Source organism: Sorex araneus, chromosome 2 (genome assembly GCF_027595985.1).
Source record: "Sorex araneus isolate mSorAra2 chromosome 2, mSorAra2.pri, whole genome shotgun sequence".
Lineage (NCBI taxonomy): Eukaryota > Metazoa > Chordata > Mammalia > Eulipotyphla > Soricidae > Sorex > Sorex araneus.
Window position 1 is genome coordinate 135424748 of NC_073303.1, and position 20515 is coordinate 135445262.

General features: G+C 48.0%; 1 protein-coding gene across 1 annotated transcript in view; it reads left to right on the forward strand.

The window, feature by feature from the left end:
* Positions 1 to 20515, forward strand: part of MYLK (myosin light chain kinase) — a 285085-nt gene that overhangs the window by 92888 nt on the left and 171682 nt on the right. Inside the window, exon 2 of the mRNA XM_055127484.1 lies at positions 1908 to 2075. Coding sequence (XP_054983459.1) covers positions 1911 to 2075 — 165 coding nt within the window. The 5' untranslated portion in view covers positions 1908 to 1910. The remainder of the gene's footprint in view (positions 1 to 1907; positions 2076 to 20515) is intronic.

Here is a 20515-nt window from a genome sequence, read left to right on the forward strand (position 1 = left end):
ATTTTCTTTGTATTCTGGTCACTGTATCTTTTGCGGTGCAGAAGCTTTTTAGTTTAATGTAGTCCCATTTGTTGATCTCTGTTTCCACTTGGTTGGCCAGTTGCATGTCATCTGTGAAGATACCTTTGTCTTCAATATCGTGGAGGGTTTTGCTGACCTTGTCTTCAATGTACCTTCTGGTTTGTTGTCTGATGTTGAGGTCTTTAATCCATTTTGATCTGACTTTTGTGCATGGTGTCAGGTCGAGGTCTAAGCCCATTCTTTTGCATCCCTCTGCTGTAGTGAGAAGCAAGTTAGCTATAAATCCTATAGATAGAGAAATATTCTATAATATCTGAGCACTGTAAAGTGCACCGGTATTTCTGGCTTATATTCGGAGCTGCATTCAGTTTGCATGTTTCATGACTTACTTCACGGAGCCTAATAGTCTTATCATTTAGGTGGGAATTTTGTTTGCAAAACTAATGCCTTATCAGTGAAAAAGAAAGCTGAGTTTGTTCAGCAGACTTTTGTTTGTTACAAACAAATCGATTTTGTATAACTGCCACTGCAACCTCAGAAGATGCATCCCTGTCTTAGTTTTTGTGAGACATCATTGCACTTAAGCTGGTTGCATGCCCTGGACACCATTGTTTATTTGTGTCAGTCAGAGCAAACTACCAACCTGGGACTATGTGTGGCTAAAAAGCCCAAAGAAGTGAGCAGAGAAATTAACACAACACTGTCTGCCTTCTGTTTGTCACATACCTTAGGTAGATTGGCACCAAGGATCTGTGGTGAGGAAGAGGTATTCCCCAGCCAGGGCTGGCCCAGCCTGGGTGGGCACCCCCCTGGCCTTGCCACTGCATGCATTAGCGTGGACTCCAGATGATGGATGTGGAGGCCTGTGGCCTGGCAGGGATCTGACCATCAGCTTTTCTCCACTGCTCTTCATTCCCCAGCCTGGCTCTCAGCCGTCGCTGTGATTTGGGGAAGCTTCCAAAAGGGGTGGGGTGCTGTCTTTCCAGTAGATCTTTTCTCCACTTTTGAGAGCTGTTTCCAGGGTTTGCAGTTCTGATTCATACCGGGGAGCAATTCCACACCAGTAGTCTCTCCTCAGAAAGCTCCTTGCGCCCACCACCTGGCCCCGCATCGCCTGGCAGTGGGTCAGGAGCTGAGGGCTCTCCCAGTGGTGTCGTGACCGGTCATGGGTGAGTGACTCACCTGTTCTGGGCCTGCTATCAAGGAGGGAGTTGGCCTGGAGAATCTGTCTTTTCCTTTCGGTTTATTGAGAGGTGTATGTAGGTGAGCAACAGAACGTGCGATACGTTTAGTGAACACTCATCACTGCGTGACCTTCAAACCCTCTTCTCTGATTTCCTGTGTCCTTTGATCTTGTTTTTGTCATGTCCCCAAAGTGCAGTTCCCTCCCTAACCCGGCTTCCTTCTCTTCATTACACCCTTGCCCCTCACTTCATCTGAGAGAGATGCCTGCTGTTTGAACACATGACTGTTCTTTGTTGGTGTAAGGACCCTGTTTTTCTCTGGCACATGGGAGCTCCTTGAGACAGAGCAATGATTGTACCCCCTCTCCACGGCTAAAAGAGCCAGCGCTAATGCAGGTGTTGGTTTACAAGTGTTGGTGATTCTAAACACCCCTGCAGGATTACATCCCTGCAGGATTACACCCCTGCCCTCAGAGCCCCAGGAGCCAGCCCGATGCTCCATTCTTGTCACAGCTGCCCCTTTCCTAGGAATTCTTATGGGGTTTGAGGAGGCTGGGCACAGCCTGGCAGTGTGCAGAGGACACAGGGTCGTGTGTTCCCAGGGGCAGCCCTCCACGTGACCTAGAAGAGCCTGGGCCCGTCGGAGCCACCAGGCAGATAGGACTGTGTCTCATGCCTGACTCTGTCTCCTTCCTGTTACAGACCATGGGGGATGTGAAGCTGGTAGCCTCAACACACGTGTCCAAGACCTCCCTGACCATGGATCGCTCAAGAGTCGGCTCCATGCCCCTAACCGAGGCTCCTGCATTCATTCTACCCCCTCGGAACCTCTGCATCAAGGAGGGCGCCACTGCCAAGTTCGAAGGGAGGGTAAGGAGCATGTGGAAGGAAGGGTAATGAGCGTGGGGGAGGGAGGCTGGGTTGGCCCCTGCTAGGGGTGCAATCGTTGGTCTGTCTCAAACCTTTTCCATGGGAGCCTCATCTTGTAGGAACCTGGATTTCTTTTGAATTCACATAGAAAGGGAATACCTACCATTTGCCCTAGTTTATGTTTATTTGTGGTTGACTTGGGTCTGTGTTGAAGAACTTGGGAATAGTGTTGGGAGGGACACTGAAATTTTGGCTGCTAATGTAATTGTTACGAGATATGTGCTCTCTGATTAGTAGTTGGTAGCAGCAAGAATACAGCTGGATTTAAGTAAGTGTGAACAAAGCTGGCCGCTGAGAGCTGACTGCTTTTTCTGGGAAATTTAACTTAGTGTATCAACTCTCTCATATCCGCTTCGTGTGTCTGGAGTGCAGAGGCCAGGCGATGGGACCCCTTCCTCAGTCCCGTCATCTTTCACCACCGAGTAGTGATCTCTTCCCCTTATTGGGCCTGCATTTTCTGCAAAATTCTGATCATTCCTTACCCACCTAGCACTAGAAAGAGAAGATGGGAACACTAAAGAAACAATGTGTGAACACTGGGCATTAGGTCCCTGGGAGAGACTGAGTAAGTTGCTGGCCAGTCAACTTGACACAGAAGAGACTGCCAGTCAGGGGGACTGCATGTTCTATCTGTCCTGGAAGTGAGCTTGAGAACTCTGCTCAGAAAACATTTTAGACTTTGGAAGGCACTGGCCTGGGCCAAAGACCCCGGCATGACAAAGCCATCACTCCTGACCGCTGTGAATCTACAGCAGAGCAGCAGAGGGAAATGGCCAGGCAGGTCAGTCTTCCTAGGCTGTCCTGGGCTTTGCCTTGGCAGAGGTTCTGGTGTGACCATGTGGCACATGGAGAGTATTTAGGTGTGTCAGTTGCTCCTCACGAGCATATCTGCTTAGACCATTCATGACCTGCCTTCTGTTTGTCATATCAACAACTGAGAGTTGTTGTGGGGGGTGTTGGAGATGGGACCAAGGGCCCTGTTTCTCCCAGCATCACCAGGAGGAGGACTCCCCTGTTGTCCTGAACTTGCCTCCCTGCACCCCCCACAGCTACAGGAAAGATCCCTCAGAGTTTAAAATGGCTTAGATCACCATAAACAGGAATGCGTACTCTCACCCGAACTCACATTCACAGATGAGTGAACACGGAGAAAATTATACTGAGCGAAAGGAACCAGATGTGTAAGGCTACACAGAATGATCCAGAAGTGTCCAGGACAGTCCCATTCAGAGAGACTCCTGGGTACTAGGTGTTAGGAAGCAGCAGTAACTGATGCTAACAGATACGGGATTCCTTGGAAAGTCCGTCTAAATGGTCTGAAATTAGTGAGGCTGTTCACACAACTATGTGGTTGTTTTAACCACTGGATTCACACTAAAAGTTAAAGTTGAACTTTAAAACTTTAAACACATTAAATAAGATTAGGAAAACTGGTCTTTTCAGCAGAGCACTCCCCTGCCCTGATGCCTCTCAGGTACAAGCTCCTTTATCAAACTGGGGGAATGAAAGAGGAAGCATCAATCCCACTGCTTAGGGCAACATGATCCTTTGATTCCTTTCCCAGTGAGAGGCTGCGGAAGAATCATTCCAAGATATTATTGGGGTGGGAACTTCGCAGGACAAGCGCCAGCCCAGGAGCTGGGCACGGGGTTCTCCGGGATTCTCTGCTGTGCACCATCCTCTCATGGGCACTTCAGGCTTCCTCTGAACCTCAGTCTCCTTCTCTGAGAAGAAACAGCTAGTTGTTTCTGAAAGACAGGAATGGTGGAAGAATGAGTTGAAGGAAAAAATAGTTAAAACCACTTCAAGTTAAAAGATAGCAATACAAGTTAAAAGGTGATGATACAGTATTTTAAAATTGTGGTTTAAATTCAAGTAGCTGATTTCCAACACTGCATAGATTTCAGGTCTGCAGCCTTACGAATAGGCATCTGTCTTTGCTGCATTATTCTCACTACCAACACACCCATCATCTCTCAGCTGACCCCCTTCTCTGCGTTTCTCTCCTCCCATAGGATAACTTCTGTTTTGTTCTTATGGGCTTTGTTTTTTGTTTTGTTTAGTTTATTCACTTATTTTGTTTCTTTAGATTCCATGTATAACTGAAATCCATGTTTAGATCTCAGGGACCCACAGGTTCTGGGGCCTGAATCATCATCCCCCAGCTGTCCTGTTGCCATTACAGATGGCCGATGGTCCAGCAGGACACTCTCCTCAACCAGGTCACGTTTAAAATTAGGAAGACAACAGGGAATACTGAAGTGACTGGAGACCTTCCCTTCTCCCGGGACACCTCCTTTCAGGAAAAGCCAACCTGGATTGGCCTGGGCGGAGTGGGGGGGAAGGGGGTGCAGGCAGCGGTGGGGGTGGGGTGGGGGTGACTTTGAGGCACCAGACCTCTTGAGCAATACAACCTGGGGGCTCTGAGGTATTTGTTTGTTTGTGTAAATGGTAAGCAAGAAACACATCTCATCTTCCTTATTGATTTGGGCTTCAGAAGTGGGACAGTGAGAGTGGTGGAAGAGAGCTAGTATTGGTCAGTGTGCACACGTGTGTTCTTTGTCATTCCCCGCTCTGGATAGTTTTATCCTCAAACACAGAGGGAGAGCCTGGGGGCTCAGAGTGATTATAAAAGTTTCCAGATGAAGTCAGGAGGTCGTGGAGGTGGAACTTGGGAGCTCAAATTGTGTATTCCTCACACTCTGACGTCATTCCTGTCACCTGTTTCATCTTGTTCCTCCAGCTGAGTGTCAAGTTATTTTATTGGGTTTGGGCAACACCTTGGCAGTGCTCAGGACTGACCCCTGATGGGACCAGATGCAGCGCTGGGGATTCAAATGATGCTCAAGGCTACTGCACCCATTTGCATGGCAGAAGTGCCTTACTTCAGGCACGAACTCTCCAACCCCTATGGCTGTTTCTTATTCACCTGTCTGCCCCTTCGTGGTGGATCCCAGGAGCGGTGCTCAGGTTCCCCGTAGCCACAGCCCCAGGACACAACACCTCTTGCCAGTCAAATTAATAGGGATCCCGGTCTCAGGCTTCCTGCAGTCTTACATCCCCCAATCCCAGGCACCCACTCCCAGCCTTTCCAGAGGCCCCCCACTTTCCTCAGCCTAGGCCTTTTTTAGATTGCTCTTTCTTCTCCCACTCGATCTTACCAGTCTCTCCAATTTAAATTCTACCTCCTTCCGATGTCTTTCCTTAAGTATGTTTTCTTTAAAGCATTTTATTAAAGTACAGAAGAAACATTGTCAAGGATATGGAATATTCCCAGTAATCATTCATGAGTAATAACCACAAGATAAGAGTCGCCTACTGTAGCCTTATAAAAATGGAATTATTCTTTAATCATCTTATTATTCTTTAGTCATTTTTATAACCTTGTTATAAGGAAAATTATGTAAATGTTAAAATTGTTTTTAAAACAAAATTTCAAGTATTGTAAAAAAAAATCCTTACCTTGACCCTTATGCTCCCCAGAGATAACCACTTTTTACCACTGGGGTGTCCTTCCATAATGTTCTATGCAAGTGTAAGCAGAGATCTGCATATGCTTTTATGTATAAAGATGGACCCACATGCTTAGACCACATAGATTGGTCTGCAGTTGGCTCTTTAGTTTCACACCTGTTGGTGTTTTGGTGGTGGGATAACATTAGCCTGTTTTTCTACCTCATAGACCTTATTCCTAGCCTTCAATGGCTCCCTTCTCTGAGTTCCTGTGATAATCACATATAATTTTTTATAACTGTCTTTTGATTCCAATGAAAATTAATTATGCAAGATCTATACCTGCAGTATCTTGTAGGATAGCTTCCGGCCACATGAAGCTATTTTAATTTAAGTTGAGATTAATTAAAATGAAATTTAAAATTCAGTTGCTTGGCCCCACTTACCGCATTTCTAGTATTCAGGAACTACCCTGTTGGGTATCACAATCACTGACCATTTTTATCTTCCCAGATGAAGCACCTAGACAGGGCTGATTGAGATTCCTAGATTCCATTCAGTTCCCTAACACCACTGACCCACAGCTAGAAGATAAAATGAAAATAGTTTCAGTCACAATAGAAGTATACATTTATTAAAATTATTGTTTTAATTTTAAGCATCATGTTTACAGTTCTATTAATGATGGGATTTTGTGCATAATGCCATCTTTCACCTCTCCCTTCCCCACTGTCACTCTTGTCCACCGCTGCCCCAGTGTCCACCCATCCTAAACCTCTCTATCCCACCTCCCACTCCCCATTGCCATGGAAAATGTCCTGCTGAAGCCAGTTGTTGGTTTCTGCTGCCTTAGAACACCTATTGTACCCCCACTTAATTTATTTATATCCCACTAAGAGAGATCCTCCTGAAAAACTAATTATCAAATGCTTCCTTGTCAGTAGGGCTGGTTTTGTGGGGGGAAACTCCAACAACAATAGTGAGTTTTGTGTTGAAATATGGAATGTAATCAAGGTAAAGAGAAAATGAAGTGAAATTCATCAGTTACACAGGCGGGGGTGGGGGGCGGGGGTGGGAGGTATACTGGGGCTTTTGGTGGTGGAATATGGGCACTGGTGAAGGGTCGGGTGTTTGAGCATTGTATAACTGAGACATAAGCCTCAGAACTTTGTAACTTTCCACATGGTGATTCAATAAAATAAATTAAAAAATAATAAAGTCAATGGTGAAATGCCAAAAAAAAGAGAGAGAGATCCTCCTGAGTCTGCTCCTCTCTTGCCTGGCCTCACCTGACACGCACTAGGTCCCTCCACACAACAGAAAGCTGCACGATTCAAGACTTTCCTATAGCCAATTAATATTCCTTTGTGTACATGAACTATAATTTATTTATCAATTCACCTGCTCTTGGATATTTGGATATTGTGATTTGTGCTGCAATGAATAAAGGAGCGTCTTTATTTTCAAATTCTTTATTAAAAATGTATTTTCTGAGGGCCAGAGCAATAGCACAGTGGGGAGGGCACTTTTCTTGCATGCAGCCACCTGGGTTCAATCCCCAGCATCCCATATGGTCCTCTGAGCACCACCAGGAGTGATTCCTGAGAGCAGAGCCAGGAATAACCCTTGAGCATCACCCACCATCCCCCAAAAATATGTCTTTTTGTCTACTCAAAAAAGGGACTCTTGGGATAGATGCCAAGAAGTGGAATTTCTGATCATAAGAAGTTCAATTCCTAGTTTTTTGAGGAGTGGACATATTATTTTCCCAAAAGGCTGGACCAGTCGCCATTTCCACCAGCATTCTCTTTCCCCTCACGTCCACGCTAACACTGGTTGTTTTTGTTCTTTGGTGTGTGCCAGTCTCACAGTGGGAGATAATATCTCACTCTTGTTTGGTTCTCATTTCCCTGGTGAATAATGACAGAGAGCATTTTTGTGTACCTTGTGGCCATTTCACGTCTTCTTTGAGGAAGTTTCTGTTATCTCTCCCAACCCCATTCCCATTTTTTATGAGGTTGTTTGGTTTTTTTTTTTCCTTGTAAAGTTCTACCAGTGCTTTATATGTTTTGGACATTAACCAGTTGTAAGATGAGTAGTGGGAAAATATTCTCTCCCAGTTTGTGGGGTGTCTTTTTAGACTGGTTATCATTTTGTTTGAGGTGCAGAAACTCCATAGTTCGATGTAGTCCCAATTGCTGGGCAATGGTGTTGAGTCATTGGAGATATCTCTAGTTCAATGTCTGATATACCTATGTTTTCCTTGACATCATTTATGGATCTGGGACTGATATTGAGGGGTTTAATCTACTTTGATTTGACATTTATGTATGGTATTCGAATAGGGTCTGCTTTCATTTTTTTGCCTGTGACTGACCAGTTTTCTCAATACCACTTTTTGAAGAGGTCTTCCTTGCTCCACTTCACACTTTTTGCTCCTTTACCAAAGATTACTTGTTCATATATTCAAGAGGATCTGTCTGTGGGCTCTCAATTCTTTTCCACTTGGTCTGAGATTTTGTTCTTATTCCAGTACATTGTTTGTATTGCCTACCAGTTTATAGTATCATTTTAAGTCCGAGAAAGAGAAGACTTCTGTTTTCTTTTATCCTAGGATGACTATGGCCATTGATTGGGATTTATTTCTCCATATGAATATCTTTTTAAAATGTCCCGGGGAGGGGAGGGGGGCTGGAGAAACAGTACAGTGGGTAGGGAACTTGCCTTGCACTCGGCCAATCCAGGTTTGTTCCCTGGTGCATTTATGGTCCCCTAAGCCCACAGGACTCATTAAGGGGCCTCCAGAACCACAGCAGCAGTTCTTAAGAGGCCTGTAGGGCTACATTCAGCATCAGCAGTACTGGAATGTGAGGGTAGGGGTGGGGAAGGGAGGTGGCAGCAGGGATTGAACTCTGGGCATGACACATAGATGGCATTGCCCTACACCCTGAACTCTCCAGCCACCATGAGGGATTTTAATTTTAAACAGTAGATAGAAATCACTTCTGTAATTTCTGAAAATAAGGCATTTTAAAGCTAATTTAAATAAAATTGCCTGTGAAAAGACTTGGTTCATCTATCTGAGTTTAATATCCAGATTTAAGTTGATGAATGCTTAAAGATTAAATCACAGTTCACATTAAATGAAATGTAAAAAAAAGTCTGTTTGTGTAGTAGTACATAGTACTGCATCAAGAAGCAGTGCATTTTACTGCAAATAGTTGAACAAGTGAAAATCAATGCCGCCACTCAATACCTCTATTGCAAACTATGACACCCAAAAGGAGAGAGAACTAAAGGGAATTCCTGTCACAGAGGCAGGGTGGGGTGGTGGGGGATGGAGTGGGGGTGGTGAGAGGGATACTGGGATCATTGGTAGAAGAGAATGGGCACTGGTGGAGGGATGGGTGAATGATCACTGTATGAGTGAAATGCAAACACAAAAGTTCATAAGTTTGTAACTACATCACAGTGATTCTCTAATAAAAAATTTTTAAAGAAAATAAATAATTTATGTACCCAAGAAATGGCAAAAGAAGAAGTGCCAAAGTTCGCTGTTGGGACTGCAAGGAAACAGGTTGGCGTGGGGGTAGGTCTTCCTTTGATGGGAGCACTGGTGGCTGGCTGAGTCCTCCTGGGCTCTGCCTTACTGAGGGGAAACTGGCAGAATGTTATGGGGACAATAAAACTATTGACATGCTTTGCCAAGAATTCTGCTCCTGACACTTAACTCTTAGAGGAGAAGGACAAAAGTAGTTGATGCTGAGATGTTCAGAGTGCCATATAAAATAACAAAAATAAATTGCTTTGTGATCTCAAAAAGATCATTAAACAAACACATCAGTAAAGCAGATATGACATAATCACATGCATATCATTTGAGGGTGCTCCATAAATGGAAATGTGTGGAAATACTTCTTAAATGGAAAGAAATTGAGCAAGGACCCCTTTCCAACACATAAAAGCATCAACGTGCTCAACTCCCTCAGATTAGAAGGGGATTTGGAATCATGTAAACGGAATTATTTTTCATTGAATGTTCATTCGATGGCTAAATACATTTGGGTGGATGCTCAGGGCTTGCTTCTGGCTCTGTGCTTTGCAGTCACTCCTGGGGGATCAAACTGGCATCAGCCATGTGTTTTAACCTCTATACTGTCTACCCAGACAGATTTTTTTTTAATTGCAGTTTATCTAACAGATAGACTGCTCACTCCTGGTTCTGCACTCAAGAATATATAGTCCCCTGCTCCTGTCGGTGCTCAGGGATGCTGGGAATCGAACCTGGGTCAGCCGCTTGCAAGGCAAACGCCCTACCCGCTGTGCTATCTCTCCAGCCCCTCTCCGTCTTTTCTAATAAGGCCTTGAGGCTGCTATTAGTTTATCATATTCACCTTTACTATCTGCCTGAATGTGGAAACAGAGTTATTGGCAAAACGGGCCACGGATAGGTCAAATGTGCATTTACTTACTCTCTGCATTCACGGTGGGCTGAGGAATGAGATGGAGTCAGCTCTAGCATTCACAGTAGGGCTCTGTACAGACGTGGGAGATAGCACTGAAGATTTCTTTATTGGTTTTTTCACACCAATACTATTGCTGTAGAATTCAAGATGTTCATATTCCAATATGCAACTTCCTCCCAAGTTTCATTTGAAATTAAGAATTAAGAAGGTACCCTTTTTCAAAAAAATTGGGCAACATGAATGGAGTTTCTCTGTGCCCCAGACACTGGGGCTATAGAGGAAAATAAAACAGGATCCCCATCTCCAGCAATCTTGCCACTAGTGGATTATCAATTTTGGTAATGGAAAATTAAAATTTTCCTCCTCTCTGAAGCCAGCATTCCTAGGCCATTGCATTCTTTTCCATTGCCACATTCTAGGCGGGTTATGTTTTGCACCCTATAATTTAGAATTTAATCCAATGTGAACATAATGTATTGTGGAAAGAATACTGGCCTGGAGTTCAAGTTCTTACAAAGTTGTCTCAAAATTTTGGATAAACTCTAAACATTGCTGACTCTGATTGCTTCTGAATGGTCCTTAGCCCCTATGTAATCTGAAATTCTAACATTTTCTATTGCCAGGTATGCTCTCCATTTCACAATCTGTTGTATTTTTTTAAATGGCTCTCAGGGCTGGATAAATAGTAGAGCAAGTAAGGCCTACTGTATGTGGCCAATCTGGATTCATATGTATATGAACCTGCACCATACATATTACCCCAAGTCAGGATAATATGTATCTCTGAGGCCAAAAATATGTGACTAGCCTGGGTTCAATCCATAACACCAAGCCCTGCCAGGAGTGATCCCTGAACACAGAAACCAACAATAATAAAGACAATAAAAGTTTTTTTTAAATGCATCTCAACTCCAGCTCCTGGTAATTTTCCAGTAAAAAGACATTTGTTCTGTCCATCACACTTCTAAATCTTTTTTTTTTTGGTTGGGGGGGCCGAGGGGTTTGGGCCACACCCCATGTGTGGGCTTTCTCCTAGCTCTGTGCTCAGGGATCACTCCTGTCAGTGCTTAGGGACCCTTTAGGGTGCTGGGGATTGAATTTTGGATTGACCACATGCAAGTCAGCCCCTTTCCACTGTGTTCTGGGTCATGTTTCTTAATCTTAATCTCTCAAATCATTAAGCATCTGCTTTCAGTCAAGGTGCATTTGAAAGGATGTGTTTGGTGCATTCCTGAGCACAGTACTCTAAGCAGGATACTCTGTTAATTGTTTTGAACTGAAAGTATTTGATGAAGACTGGCCTGTCACTTGTGATGGCTTCAGTTCTTGAGATCCATAAGTCAGGTTGAGAACTTAATAAAATAAACTTGACAGTTGTTCCCATCTCTCACACTTTATTTACGAAAAATCTTTTGTCACTTCCTTCCCCTTCATGGTTGTTGCTGACTTGTGATGGCTGGGGGCTTGCTCACAGGTCTGGCTGTGGTGCTCACACATTTCAGCTCTGGTGCTCATCAAGTAGTGGTGCTCTCAGACTCAGACTCAGTGCTCTCTGGGGTCACACTCTTTAGTTGCACAGGTCATGCCCATCTTTTAGCATGGTCCTCATCAGAGGTTGCACCCCTTGCAGTGATGCTCGCATATACCTTGGCAACTGTGTGGCTGGAAATTGCTGTGGTGCGTGCAGAGCTGCCAGGATCGTGCTTGACACATGTGGGCACACCAGGGCTCAAACTCACTCACGACCTTGTATTGACTGGGCAGGCATTGTAGGCCACTGAGTTATTCTTATGTGCCCAGCAGTTTAATCCTTGTTCACTTCCAACATCTTAGTATTTGAGTTTTCCTTGTATTATGTTCTGATTACCTCTTATTTTTATGTAGCACCTTTGAATGCTGTTTATTTTAGTGTGCAAAGGGCTTTCTAGATTTTTCTGGAAACCAGAAAGAGTGCTATCACCCCAGCTATCATTTCTGAGCACTTGGGACAAGATTTTCAAAATGTCTTTGAACACAGTATATGAAGGGGGTCCCAGTGACCCCAGAGCTCAGCGGCCTTGGAGAGACCCGCATCAGGGCTTCGGCTTTTTCCACTCATGCTCCACATTTGACTCAAGAAACGAAGCCTGGCAAGTACACTAACAAACACCCCCTGGATTCATTTTGCAGAGGTTGAGTTTGAATTAATTTTTGGCTGCTGTGAGTTCATAAACTGTTTGCTGTTGCCAAATCTTGAGGACCCCCCACATTCATTTGCGTGACCCCAGAGGGGCTCATGGCCCAAAGCTTCGGAAGCCAGCTAACCAGAGGAAGAGCGAGGCCAGGCCTCTCATCAGCTTCTCTGGGATAAATCTGCTCTGCCAATTGCTGGCCTCTCCTGGGGGCGGGGGCGGGGAGAGGGAGGGGGCGCGCTGCTCAGTTCCTCCCTCTGCCCCTTCCAGGCTTCATCTGCTTCCAGGTTCTTCTCTGGCTACTTCTGCCTGGGTGTGCGTCCAGGTTCTGTCCAGTGACCCTTGCCCACTGCGGGGGACTGGACCCCTGTAATGGGACTCTGGTCACCTGCAGCTCAGCCTCCAGCCCTGTGCAGGGCCAGTCTTGCCACTCTGGCTCCATCTTCTTCCTAACTGGAGTCTGAGCCCCAAATCTATGAGTGTTCTTCCGAAAGTTCCTCTCCTGGCAACTCTGCCTGTCTGGATGTCTCGTTGCTGGGTCCCTGGAGAGCCCCTAGACTATGTCTCTTTGGCTTCACATTTCACTTCTTCATGTACTTGTCGCATAAATGGGGGCCCTGAAGGGCCATTTCATACTTATCTTGGAATGTGTGTGAGTATGTGTGTGAGTGCATGTATACGTGCATGTGTGTGGGCGTGTGTGTGTGGGCATGTGAGTGTATGTGTGCATGTGTGTGTGCGTGCTTGTGTCTGCATGTGTGAGTGTGTGAATGTGAACATGCTTGTGTATGTGAGTGTGTGCGTGCATGTGTGTGTGAGTGTGTGCATGCTTGTGTCTGTGCGTGTGTGTGTGTGTGTGTGTGTGTATGTGTGTGTACCATATTTTGGCTTCTCAAAGGCGGCGTTAGGAGGTCAGTGTGGCCTGACTGATCGCACTAACAAAGACGGGTCAGAGTTCAATGCTGAGCCCTCCACACTGGTGTCTGCTCAGCAGGGAGTATGTTAGCTGTTGACAGGAGCTGTGGGGACCAGAGGGGAACCCCCAAGGAGGCCTGCAGAGGTCACAGGCCTGGGTCTTTGCTTCGGACCTCAGGTATTGGCCTGAGTGGATGGCCCTGGGCCTCTTCTTTCTCTGACTGCCCAGGACTCGGAAAATGAAGTGCCCAGGAGTACTAGAGGGGTAGTTTAACAGCGCGCCTACCCAGCGACCTGCCCCCCAGTGTCACCATGACAGCAGCCCCAGGACCAAATATGAGCAGCTGGTTTCCAAGCCCAGGTCAGTCAGTGACGTTAGCTGATGGGTGCCTTGGGCAGGTGACAGAAGATGGGGTGACGGGAGGCCCTGAGAAAATGGCGGGGAGCAGACACTCTGGTAGGAGCATGGACACGGGCAGGAAGCACTTCCAGGGCAAGGTCGTAACTCACAGTGCCTCAAGTAAAAGAAAAAAGCTTTAATTTTTAAAAAAGAAAGAAAAGTGCAGCAGTTGAAAAATGCATCTAAGTAAAAATCAAAAATAAAATAGTCCCTGCGGTAGAATTTGCTGCCTCTACTGGCTGGGCCCGAAGAGCTGTGGCTTCACACACACACACACACACACACACACACACACACACACACACACACACACACACACACACACACACAAACTCACACACAAGCATGCACACACACATGCACTCACAAACATACACACTCACAAACATACAAACACGCACACACATGCACACATGCACTCTCATACACATGCACACACACATTTACATATGCACACACAATGTACACACACATGAACTCACACACACATGTGCACACACGGCTACGTGAGTGTGGTTCCCAGGCTCTTGCTTGGTGGCTCCTGGGGTTGAGTCCGTGTCCCTATGCTCGGCCCCGCAGTGGAAGGGTTGGGGACACAGGGGCGGTGGGGAGGAGCCTGTCCCAGCAGAGCGCAGAAGCACCATGCTACTGGAAGTGCTCGCAGCCTGTCTCTCGCGGGGCGACACGCCAAGCCCCTGAACCAGGTCTCTCAAGAGGCAGGTGGATCCTGCAGAAGCCTCCAGCGGGATTTGGGGCAGATGGAGGGGGAGGGCTTTGGGAGGGGACACGAATCTAGGGAATGTGGAGGCCTTGGCTCGCCTGCCCCCAGCCCTGAAGGCTGACAGGGGAGTGAAAAACGAGCCTGGAAGAGCTGCGGCTCTGGAAGGCCAGGAAAAGCGGAAAGCACAGCTCCTGCTGAGAAGGCATCAGGCAGAGGGAGCCAGGCACCTGGGCATACTTTCCACAGCCCGTCACCGGCCTCCCGCCTCTGCCAGCACAGGGACGTGCACATGGGCGCCTTGGAGGCAGGCCCCTGCCCTGAGACCCGCAGCACCCACAGCCATGCCACAGTGCAGCCATCGCCTCCAGAACCACAGCGAGGCTGGGGGCCAGCAGGGGCAGGGCCGGAATGGACCAGCCCCGCACACCTACCAAGGCGCCGCCCCGAGCGGTGGTGTGTCGGGACGATGCTCTCTCCCCCACCCCCTTCTTTTGGCTGTTGGGGTCTTCACAGGCAGTGGTCAAGATGGAAGTCTGTGGTTCTCAGCTACCGAGACCACCCATTCAGTGCAAGGGCCTGAGGAGGTGATGCTGCTTGGTCCTGCGAGGGTGGGACCATGTGGACCTCCGGGGCCACACCCAGCAATGCTGGGAGACCGTGTGGTGCCAGGAGTCAAACCTGGATAGGGTGTATGCTGATGGCACATCCTCCTGCTGTCCTGTCTCCTGCCCCCACCCCGGCCCCACAAAGCTCTTTTGTAAGATCAAACGAACCCCTGCCCCTCGCTTCTTTGTTTGCAGCAGTTTAACAGATCTTTGGAATTTAGGGTGAAATTTGAATGCTCAGGCAGGGCCTGAGTCATTAGTGGAGACACCATCCTGTGCAGAGATGATGCCTCAAGGTGCCACCCATCGTAATCTACCAGCTGCTGATGAGCCCCACCCAGACACCTGGGATGAGGCCAAGGAAGTAGCATTTAACAAGAGGCTGTTAGCCCCCAAATGGATTTATTCCAGAGGTAATGAGATGCTGAGAATTGCACGAAAAGTTTGCAAGCAAAACTTAGGTGCTGAAGTTCAAGTTTTTTGTACAGTTCAAGTAGACAGGTCCAGGTACCTCCCAAAGCCCAGGCCTCTCCTTTTAGCTGTGGAAAAGCTCCCACATTTTGTCCCTTGCCGCCTGATCCAGAGTATGGCATCCTAAGTCCTGTCCCTGGCCGTCTGCCCACCTCCTTCGTACAATGCCCTGGTCTTTCCTCTACACTATTCCCTGTCCAGTGTGTGGACAATACTTTCCTTCCTAAACCGAGATCTGCAGCTGACCTGTTACCTGTGCCCCCTTGCTGGGGCTTGCTGCCCTGTATCTTGTCGCTGGGCCTCTCTAGGGCTGTGCCCAGAATCCCTGCCCCTCTCCTCGGCTTTCCTTGGTCTCTGGCCACAGCAATATGTATGTTGGTGAAATCCCTGCTGTCCTGCTGTCTGTCTGGGCATAAGTGAGGGGACAGAGGGCGGGCATTGCCTCGCTGGGGTTTTCCTGTTATCTCCCGCTAGCTTCTCCCCCCTCCAGCTATCCTATTACCTCTTGACTAGAGACCTTCTTGGTGGGACCAATTAAATTAACTAGTTCACCAGGCGCTCCACCTTTCAACTCCAGGGAATCAACACCGCCCCTAAGCAGGTTAGCCTTTAAGCCTCTAACAGAGCCTGTGGGTGGGTTGCTGGGCAAAGGTCCCTGCAGTCTTCCTGGGCAGAGGAGTCTGGCCCCCTGCCTCTGGGCTAACTGGGCTTCTGAATGTTGTGTGGGACAGCCCCATGCCAGGGCAGCTTCTCTTTATGGACGGGCAGCTCAGGTACATGAGGCTCACATAGACAGATGTCCTGTGTCTGTTTATGAATAATAATTTTTTTTTTTGCTTTTTGGGTCACACCCAGCGATGCTCAGGGGTTACTCCTGGCTTTGCACTCAGGAGTTACTCCTGGCGGTGCTTGGGGGACCATATGGGATGCCGGGGATCGAACCCGGGTCGGCCGCGTGCAAGGCAAACGCCCTACCCGCTATGCTATCGCTCCGGCCCCTAATTATTATTATTACTATGAGCCAGAGAGCTGCTACAGTGGGCAGGACATTTGTCTCACACACAGCTGACCTAGGTTTGATCCCACATTGGGTCCCTGACCCCCAACAGGCGTGATCCATGAGCACAAAGCCAGGAGTATGTCCTGAGCACTGCCAGGTGTGGCGCTCCCCTCACAGAGTAAGCTGCCTGTCCCCCTTCCCTGACTGTGCATGCACCCCTGAGGTGTCGTATGGTTTCCTGGCTCTTTGTACTCTGAGTCTGACAGTGCAGCTGAGCCACCAGAAGAGAAGGCAACCGGAGGAGGTGAAAGGCCAGGGGAGACCGGCCCACCCTGAGAGGGACGCAGGACTGTCTGGCACAGCCACCAGAGGTGGTGCTTCAGGTTTGATTTTCAGTCCCCCCGAAAACCCCCTTCAAGTGCAGGAAGGTTTGGGTCTTCAGAGGAAGCCTCTCTGCTGCAGGAATTCTCTTGGCCAGAACCAGAGGCCTCCCTGCCTGTGCGTGTTGTGGCTCCTGTGTTTCCTGGCAGTAAATAGTAGATAGTTGGCTTGAAAGGTGGTCGCAGATGCCAGCTGAGACGCTGATGCAGGTGGGAGGCTGAAGTGTTCTCTGCTTTGGGACTTCCTCCTGAGGAGAACTCAGGACCCCAACCTGGTCACTCACCTGCTTGGGCCTTGGCTGCTGCACTCGCTCAATCCCCTGCCCCGGGGAGCAGCAGCCTCTTCTCTGCTGCGGTCACTCAATTTTCCCTGCTCCCCAAACCTTTCTGTGCCCCCAGTGCGTGGGAGGTGTGATCTCCAAGGGAGCAGGGGAGGAAGGAGGGTGCTGACGAGAGCTCTGGCCCATGGTGCACAACTCTGGACTTCTTCTGGTAGAGAATAGGGACATTTCTGGTGATATTTGGAGGACTCAGTGCAGTGCTAGAATTCGAACCATTATCACACCCACAGAGGCATACAAGGCAAGAGTCAACATCTGTATTATCTCTCAGGCCTAGATATAGACTTTCTGTGCCCAGAGATTATGCCCGTCAGTGCTGGGAGACTAGATGAGAGTCAGGGATTGAACCCATGTCAGAAGTGTGCAGGGCGAGTGCCCTAACCCCTGTACTATCTCTCCAGCCCGTGGATTCACTGTTTAAATGAAGTATCTTTACTACATTTGTAATGTAGTAATTAGGAACTTCGGGGCAGATTTCACTCATGCTGTTTGTTTCCAGCTTTTCATATTTCCCTAATGTATGTTCTTTTAAATCACCACCCCTGTAATTGTAGGGCTACTCTTCCATCACAGCTGATGTGGCCCCTTTCCTGAGTCATTCCTCCATGGGAAGATATTTCAGCGGTTCCATAAAGGAGATTAAACTCTGATGAACATCTATATACATGAAGCTTCCCGTTGCATATCTAGGACATTTCCTTGGGTTGATCAGCCTGCAGGAAAGCATTATTGGGCATTTGTAAGCATTGATGTTTCTCCAAAGGTCAGTCCTCGGCTAGCGCAAAGACCTGGTGCCCGCTGTGTTGCATCCAGGCGCTGTTAACACAATATGTCTGATTGGGTCTCCTCCTGCCTCAGCTCCGCCCAGCCCCCCTGGGTCTGCCCCAACTCTCACTGGAGCCTCTCACTCGAACCAGCTACCCCACACTGGGGCTTTAACTACTGCCTCCATCTTTCTTCTTCTGGTGTCAGCTGCCAGCTGCCATGGGCAGAAATCTCCAGGGCTCGAACTCATCACACAAGGTCAAGTCTTACACTATTTGCTCTTTATTTCCTTTTAAAAATTGTTTTTGGCTTTGGGGTCACTCTCAGCAGTTCTCAGGGCTTACTCCTGGCTCTGTGCTCAGGGATCACTCCTAGCCAAGGTCATATATGGCGCTGGGGATTGAACTCGGGTCGGCTATGTGTATGGCGAGTAACCTACCCACTGAACTGTGGTACCGGCCCTTTCCCTTCCTCATTCATCAGGTCTGAATCCACGTGTTCACTCAGTTTAATCTTCCCTTGAAGTTCCATACTTATCAGAGTATTTCTAGTGTCTTTTTTTTTTGGTATGTTTTTTGGGATCACTCTCAATGGTACTTAAGGGATACTCCTGACTCAGTGCTCAGGGGTCAGTCCTGGTGGGTGGCGCTCAGGTTACCCTGTGGTGCTGGGGATTGAACCAGAGTGGGCTGTATGCAAGTCCAGCACTTTACCCCTCTGTACTTTCCCTCTGGCCCATTTTTTCCCTTATCTCTTCTCTTTTCCTTTTCTTTTCTTTCTTTTCTTCTGAAGCAGATTACTTTTATTTAGAAAATTTTTTAAATTCAATTTAAAAAATCTCTCTAAAAGTAATATTAAAAAGAAAGTGGGAGCTGCCTCGGGTAAGGAGCACTGTTCCTGACAGGGTGAGCAGCAGGTGCAGGCTTGGTGGGGAGGGCAGGAACCCCCAGCCCTCAGACACAGCCTGATCATGCTGAGAAGTTTAAGTGCGAGTGTTTCTGTTACACACACGTTTTTCCCTTCACTTACATTGACTGTGGTTTATTTTAAATCTAAATTTATTTATTATTCATTGAATCACAATGAGAGACACAGTTACAAAGTTGTTCATGACAGGGAGGGTTTCAGCCATCAGTGTTCGAACACCTGTCCCCTCACCAGTGTGTGTTTCCCGCCAGCACTTTGACTATGTTGAATGCCCCCTCCATGTCCCCGCGGGCCTTCCCAGCAGACATAGTCCTTGCAGGGGTGCCCTGTGGATCTGGGGAGAGTGAGGGCGAGAACCAGCCCTCCTTAGTGAACAGGCTTCATGCTCGTCAGAGTATAAGATACGATAAAATGGATGACAAAAGCCACAGGCAAGAAACATTCAGAGAAAGGCGAGCCCCCCACCCCCGGCCATTCTAAATATTCGATTTGGAAATGAGAAGTTGGTATCTAATAGTGCGCTCCGGAATTCTCCATGGTGGGCACTGGCAAGGCAATGTGCCCGAAGATTCAGGTGGTATCTTTGGAAGAGCCTTTTCACACCAGGAACTTTCCTAAGCCCGTGATGCTATTTGACTCTCCCTGAACATCTGCAATGGAAAAACCATGAATCAAGGGACTTTGTACAAATTACTTAACTTCCTTGAATGCTGTTTCTCTTACCTGTAAAGGCCAGTGCAGTCATGCTGACCTCCCTGCGGTGGGAAGGAGTGAGTGAAGTGGCGTGTGCGAAGTGGTGTGTGCAGAGCCAGGCCAGATGGCCATCCCTTTGTCCTTGAGTCGCATGAGGAAGACGAGTGGCCATCCCAGGAGGCCCATGCTGCCGTCTCCACTCACCGTCTCACAGTGTTATAACTCAGTCTGCCCTGCTTGTCAGCTGCTCAGCTGAGAAGTGACAGGAAAAAGGTTTCGTGCACAGTTCATAAGTTAAAAGAATATTACTTAATTGTGGGTTTGATGGAAAACATTATGTGAGGTTGGTTCAGAGCTTTCCAGAGGTCTGCCAGCAACCTCAGAAGTGGAGCCTTATTGAAAACAGCTGGCGGGGAGGCTGGCTCCCTGCCGCCCCTTGCTTTTCCATGCCCCAGAGCTGTCTTCGCCCAGTGGACCCAGCTCGGCCCAGGACTGCTCTGCCAAGGCCCTGGCAGCCTCCTCTGGCACTGGGCTGCCGCTCTGCCAGTTCCAGACCCCAGCTCCAAGGCTGAGACCAGCCAGACCTCAGAGAGGTTCCTCCAGATTGCCGGCGGGCATGTCTCTCTCGAGGCAGAGTTCACCCCAAGTTGAGCCAACCAGCTTGAGCTAACCAGCGTGGGGGCCTCTGTGCGGGGTGGGCCCGGCTGCGCTTGGCAGGGATGGATGGAGCCCGTCATCCTTTGAAGTCCTTTCAGCAGTACTGCTGGGCACGAGGGCGAGGGGTGAGGATGCTGGAAGCCTCGCCCAGCCCCCAGTGTTTCAGGGAGCGTGCCCCCGGGCCTGCCGCAGCTGTAGCCACTCGGCTTCATTCCACTTGGTCACCATCCTCAGAGTTCAGCTGAATTTCCTTTGTGACAAGAATGCTGTTCCCACCGCCCTTCCCTCAGAGGAGGGTTCAGTCACAACCATTCTGTCTCTTAATTCATTTTCATGGAAAGGTGCTCCTAGAAATGGACATAATCAGAACTTGACCACATCTACTTTAAACTTTTCCTCTTCCATTCCTAGAAGT